This window comes from Diospyros lotus, chromosome 2 (genome assembly GCF_014633365.1).
Source record: "Diospyros lotus cultivar Yz01 chromosome 2, ASM1463336v1, whole genome shotgun sequence".
In the NCBI taxonomy this organism is placed as follows: Eukaryota; Viridiplantae; Streptophyta; class Magnoliopsida; order Ericales; family Ebenaceae; genus Diospyros; species Diospyros lotus.
In genome coordinates, this window is record NC_068339.1 from 12,821,024 (window position 1) to 12,827,707 (window position 6,684).

At 32.9% G+C, this 6,684-nt stretch overlaps 1 protein-coding gene across 2 annotated transcripts; it reads left to right on the forward strand.

Moving 5' to 3' along the window:
- Nucleotides 1–985: 985 nt before the first annotated feature.
- On the forward strand, nucleotides 986–6,081 carry LOC127795199 (uncharacterized). 2 transcript variants are annotated; one of them, XM_052326729.1, is made up of 3 exons: nucleotides 986–1,257; nucleotides 3,873–3,985; nucleotides 5,822–6,081. In XM_052326729.1, the coding sequence occupies exons 1-3, from the start codon at nucleotides 1,080–1,082 to the stop codon at nucleotides 5,900–5,902; spliced, it is 372 nt and encodes a 123-aa protein (XP_052182689.1). In that variant the 5' UTR covers nucleotides 986–1,079; the 3' UTR covers nucleotides 5,903–6,081. The 2 variants fall into 2 exon arrangements, with proteins under 2 accessions (XP_052182689.1, XP_052182691.1); XM_052326731.1 differs by having other exon boundaries at nucleotides 986–1,215; nucleotides 5,822–6,045.
- The last annotated feature ends 603 nt before the right edge of the window (nucleotides 6,082–6,684 follow it).

Here is a 6,684-nt window from a genome sequence, read left to right on the forward strand (position 1 = left end):
CGTACTCTGGGCTTTTCTTCAGCAATCTGAAGGCCCATCATCAAACATGAAACACTAACCCAACAAATAAAAATAAAAAATATGTATGTATATATAATATATTCCATAGTTTTTAATTTTATAATTAATTTAATTGTTATATAATAATTTTAATTTTAATTTTTTTTTTATCTTTTTACTTTCATGTGCATACACATGCTACATTTTTAGTAACCATAAAACAAACTTAAAATTAAATTATGAATTTATGATATGTTTGGATTAAGCATATAAAAAAGAAAGAAAGAGAGAGAGAAAATAATTATTTTATCTCTTATTTTGAAAATAAAAAGTAATTTTATCCCATATTTTAAAAATAATATAATTAATTAAAAATATTTATTTTAGATAAAAAAATAAATAAAGGTGATTTGTTAGATAATTTTAGAATTAAAAGTCACCTTGTATTTTTGAAATAATTAAATAAATTCTTAAAAACTTTTAGAGTTAAAATTATATTAATTATTTTTGCTGAAACCATTGCAAGTACGCCTAGTGATTTTGATAATAATGATTCGCATAATTTTAATTTTAAAATTTTAATAAATGTTTAACTATTTTAAAAGTAGAGTTACTAATTTGACATAAGTGATAAATTTGGTAATTGATTTTTTTTATAATTTATTAATATTGTGAAATGTGTTATATACGTGTAAATAAAAAATAAAAAAATTATTAATTAATAATTGATAATTGTAGTTTAATTTTTATATTTTTAAAGTAAATGTAGTTGAAAAATTAAAGCTGATAAAGTGATAAAATTAAATATTTTATATTCATAAAGTTATGAGATTAAATTTTAGTAACTAATTTTTTTATAAAAATATTTTTAAAATTAAATTTTTAATATAATTTTATAATACTAAATTGAGATTTATACCAATAATATAGGTAGTATAATTAAATTTTACTAATAAATCATGAGTCATGAGTCATGAGCCGCGGGAGACCCGCCGGTAACCCCAAGTAAAATACCAATAATATAGATAGATAAAAGAGCGAAAAGCGATGGCCAGAATCGCCGGATTTTTGCGAGACTGATGGGCGAACTCGAAGAACAGGCGACTCGTCCTCCGGCGCCGGAGACATCATCCGACGGCGCTCCGCCACAGCTCGAACCACCGGACGACGCTCTTCCTCCTCCGCCACCCCCTCCTCGTTTCGATCCCAGCCGCAGTAATTTCCTCCTTTACTTATCGCATCCGTTAGCCAGCAATGGTAGGGCTCGCGTTGTGGCCGATTTTCGTGCCGTTCGTATATGAATTGTGCTTCTGGTGTATCATCGATTTTGAATTACGGATTTTCAGATTGGGCCTTTTTTGTCCTGATTCTTGGTGCATTCTTCCTTCTTTGTGGGGGCAATGTTTGTCTTTTAGGTGTTAATTCTAAAGCTAGTATATCCCGTCAGTGCGTCAGTGGTCTTTTTGTTGCCTTAATATTTAACAGAGAATTAGTATATCCCGTCAGTGCGTCAGTGCTTGTTTAGTTGAAACGTTTTGTTTTTTGTTGGTTTGGCACAGACAGGGTTATTATGGATTTTTTTTTCTTTGTTTTACGGGATGGGGTTTTTTTTTTTTTTTTGGGGGGGGGGGGGGGGGGGTGTTGCCTATTGAAAATACACTGCAGTTTGTTTGTGCACATGGCCCATACCCCTCCAAACACACTAGAAAGGATGAAGCTTGTAGTAAATTAGGTTGGGGACAGCCAGATAAATTTAGTGGGAAAGTCTAGATATGACATGGCCCCATGGGATATAATGGTGCCACAGAAGATGATTGTAGAGCCAGAATTCATGTAGTTTACCATGCCTAGTATGATTAAGGCCTGTGATTACGATTTAGGTTTTTGATGGTCTGAAAATGAGACAAGACAAGAAATCTTTGACCTAGAGAATGATTGAACACATTTTATAAAGTCTCTATGCTTTTATCAATCATTGATTTTGACACAAAATCTTATTGTCTAGCTATTTTCAGTTGTGATATATCTATTCAAAGCCATAAGAAAAGCTGATGTTTATATAGCAAAAAAAAAAAAAAGGCCTTAAGGAAAATAGTAATTAGTCATTTCAAAGGAAAGGTATGGACCCATTGAAAGTGTTTTTTCTATATTGTTTCCCTCTTTCATCTAATTAGTCAGAGCAAACATCTTTTGAACTAGGAGGGACAAGCTCCTGGATAAGGCTTCAATTCTAGCCTATAATGCTGAAGTCCCTTAGGATCAAATGGAAAATTCTTAGTTCATATAATAGCATAGCTTTCAAGGAGAATAATCTTGTGAAGACAAGTTATTAGAGAGAGTGAGTGAAGGCCAAGAATTTTCTTGACTAGAGGCAAGGCTTCAAGCAAGGATAGTGGAAAGCAAGGGAGTGGGTATGATGCTCAATTAGGGATTCTGCTTGAGTGCAATTGCAGGTAGATGCCCCAGGCAAAGGTGTAGACCTATAGAAAGCATTATTTTGCATACTTTGTTTGTCTTTTGGTGGGTCTCTCTTTTGTCTAATTGGTCAAGGTGAAGGTCTTTCAAACTAGAAGGGACAACTCCTTGATAAAAAGCTTGACTTCTGGTCTACAATGCTCAATCTGATTGGATCATATGGAAGATTCTTGGGCCCTGTTATAGCCTAGCTTACAAGGAGAGTCATCTTGCAATAAGTTATCAGAGTGCATGGGTTAGGGACAAGAATTTGCTTGAGAAGAAGTGGGCCTTGAGTTTTGAAGGACAGAGGCTTCATTCATTATTTGAAGTGAATATTTCTCCTTCCTTTTTCTTTTCTTTTTTTCCTGTTCTTTTTGCTTTCCCCTCTTGTTGACTCCATGAGAAATTTGTATAAGCTTATAGATAAATACAGTAGTTTCCAATTTCTTGGTGGCCATTGAACAGTCTCTTTTTGACTTTTTTGTCATTGAAATCTTATACCAGCAAGAAAACGGCACACCAAGCCTTAATCCCTGCTATTTTGGGTCAAGTACATGGATTCTAGCTAGAGTCATCGAAATCTTATATACTCAAAAACATCATGGATTTGTCCTTGTGTGCTGAATGGCATATTTCCTTCTCTGTTACTGGCTATTGTTTCCTTATGGGCAGCTATTATTTGTGGTAGATAACCAAATTGAAACACAGTTGAAAGTCCTGGTTTTTATAATTTCAAATTGAAACGATATGGATTTAAGTGTAATTCTGGTAAAAACTATATGTACTGCAGGTGTAAGTTATTCTTTTCGTTTGGTTGTATATTTTATAGTCTTATGGCCTTAAGAGTTTGTGGCAGTTTCTTTTTAACCATGAGCAGTGACCTGAAGAGTGAAGTTAGTAAAGATACTAAGGGCAGGGCATGTATACAGTTAGTGAAAAATCTGGAATTACCCACTTATGACCAACCTGAAAAAAATAAAGAAAAGGAAAGAAAAAATTTCGTTGTTTTGGAAAGAGAAAATTTTCTCTCTTTTGTACATGGTTTGTTTGTTTTGACAGTTTGGCTCTTAATGAATATTTACTTATTTAATGAGCAAAAAATAATATTTAATTATTTAGGGGAACAAAAAAAAAAAAGAGAGAAGCTTATAGACTATTGCATGATTTTGTCTTGAGTAGTTCCTTTGTTGAGTGACCATGTGATTTTATTATCTCATCTTAGTACGTTATTTCTCTTTGCTCTAACTCAACATAAAATGTTTAGTTGGTTTTACCTTTTCATAAGTACTAACTATCAGATATATATATATATATTTTGTATGGAAGATAAAATTATTTAGCGTACCGTTGGGAGAATTATTTGTCTATTCATATTGCTTATTGTACTTCCTCTTCATCTCTTGGTTTGTTTGAAGTGATCGGTATCATAAGAAGGAAGGCCTTGATAAAAGATTTAGCTGCTGTATACCACGCAGAGTGCCTCGCATACTGTCAAGAACTTCTGGAACTCCAAAGAAAGTGGGAAGAGGTCAGGAACAGTACCCTGCTTCCATTTCTGTCTCCAGAATTATGAGCTTCATAAATAAATGATCCTATGTTTGGTTTAGATTATTTATTTTGACAAATTATTGTCTTGTGCTTGTGGTATAATGTTTAAAGTAATTATCACTCCAGAGTATAATTGTGGATACAATAATTAGAGATTATCAAATAATTTTCTTTTCTGCCCTTCTAGTTTCTTACTTTGAGGCCCACCCTATTTTTAAGTGTTCCTTGGTTAGACATCTGTAGCTGACCAAATACAGTTTATTTTGAAAAGCTTCAGTTTTGTTGTCAATTGATAAGGTTAGTTTGGTTGAATTTGATTCTTTTTTGTTTTTAATTTTTCTAGTGTTTATAGCTTGCTCTTGAATCTCTTATAGTCCATTGTGTCTTATAGCCTTTAATTGGTTTTCGAAAGAAGGTGCCCTTAGATTTGATAATCAGCCTTCTGCATCTTCTTGATAGCTGCCGCCTAGAAATTGAAAACGGAGTCCATAGCCAAGGGTATTGGTGGTGCTTAGCTGGTGCAAATCGAAATTCTCTGTTTTCCCTTTATCTTAACTTTTGAAGGAATAACTTATTTGAATAAGCAAGTGATATGAGTTAAATGTGATGGCATGTATGCTAACTAGATCTGAATAAGACAGATATGGATATCATGTGGAGAGATGACTTGGCATGAAATGCCAATATTTCAAAATCTACAACTCAGGCAGTTGGGTTCCTAACATCAGTTAAAGGAGAGCCCTTGGAACAATATTATACACTTTATTTCTCCAGTTCTAGGAAGTTAGGGAACTGAAGCTTCCCTGGAAGGATTGATTCGATAGGCATCTTCAACTCAAGCCTGGCATTATGGAACCATTCCTGAGTTTTCAAAATAGCTATGCTTTGGATTGAAAAAAGTGGATTTAAGTTAAAAAGAAATTTTTAGACAAGCTTCATTTGGGAGGTGTATGTGATGGGATTTTGTAGATATGCCAATAATAGAGTTCTTGGGGGTAGCTTTTGGAGTAAATGAGTTCGGATGACTTTTTCTGCATCTCTTTTCCGCTCTTTAGGGGTTTCCTTTTCCTTTTTCTTCTTTTTTCTGTTTTTTTTTTTTTTTTTTTTTTTTGTTGGGGGGGGCGGCATTACAAGTATTGAAAAGCTGTTATACGCAGAAATTGCAGATTTATGAGCACATTGTAGTTCAAGAACAACTTAAAGAATGTCATGGTATAAGTCATTTAAACCAATAGAAATGAAACAGAATAATGGGATGTACCAATATGGTGGTCAGGGGGTTAAATATGCCTCAGTTGGGGACACACCAATCATGGTTCCTCTTTCTCCATCGTGAACTTTATTCTCTTTGTCAATTCCATTTGTTCATGCAGCTCGAGTGTGCACTGGTCTCTGCCTTTTGACAAACCATTCTTGCTTGATACAATCTCAAGATTGCATGATTTCAATTATGCATCTGCTTTTCTTTGAGAATTGCAATCTTAACTGTCTATTATAACATGTGGACTGCAACCATCTCTGTTTGGCCTGACAAACAACTAACTTTGTTAATCAAGAAATATTGCATCATTTACAAATGCATGATGTGCATGATGTGTATATGTGACTTGCTTCAGTTGAATAGCTTGCGTGCCTTTATATTTTGGTCATTGATCCTGTAACTGTTTTTTTCAAAGGGATTAGGACTTATGATTGGAGGTCTATAATTCATGTAGTGGACTCAACCTAATGGGCTTATAACTTGTGATTGTTGTGTTTTCTGAAAGGGAAAATTATCACCCTCCGTACTTACACTTGCTCTTCGAAATGCTTGCAGACATACACAAACATAAAAACTCCAGATGATGCAAGGAAAGAGACGACAAGACCCACTAAGCGTTCAAAGAAATCCCGTTAGGCATCGATGTTAATGAAAGTTTTGCATCGTTATTTGTTTGTGTAGTCAATGCTATAAGCTGTGTAAATGGATCATCAAATTTTACTCTCTAACATTTGCTAAAAACCTATTGTTTTGGGTATGAAATAGAATATAGTTCATTATGCGATGGTTTGCCAGGCTGCCGCACCATCAAAATCTGGAATTTCTTCCATTTTGTACCCGTTGCTGGCCTTGGTGATGCTTGTAACTAGGGTTGTCAATGGTTCGGTTTGGTTTCAATTTTTGTCAAAATTATAACCAAATCATACTTAAACTACTAAAATCAAAACTAAATCATTACCCATTAATTTTAAAAATTAAAAACTATAACCAAACTATTCGGTTTTGGTTTTAATTATGATTTTTTTAGTTTGATCCATATCAATAAACAAAAACAAACTCTAAAAGCAATTCTAAGGAATATATTATTTCCAATGTTAACTTTAATTTGGCGTTGAAGAGCTCTTTAACGAATACACCATTTTAGTGTTAGGCACAATTTTCAATTACCAATTTTAGTGTTGACTGAATAGTGTAACACCAAATTTGATATTATACTATTCACTAAAATTAATTTTTTTTTATTTTATTTTCAATTTTACCCCTCTTTGTATAATTTCAAAACAACTTATTCTCTTTATATCCTTTATCACTTTTATTATATTTATATATTTTGATTAATAATTAGAAATATAAATTAAATTGTTGTAAAAAATATGTATAAATATTTTATTAAGATCTATAAAATGAGTATAATATTG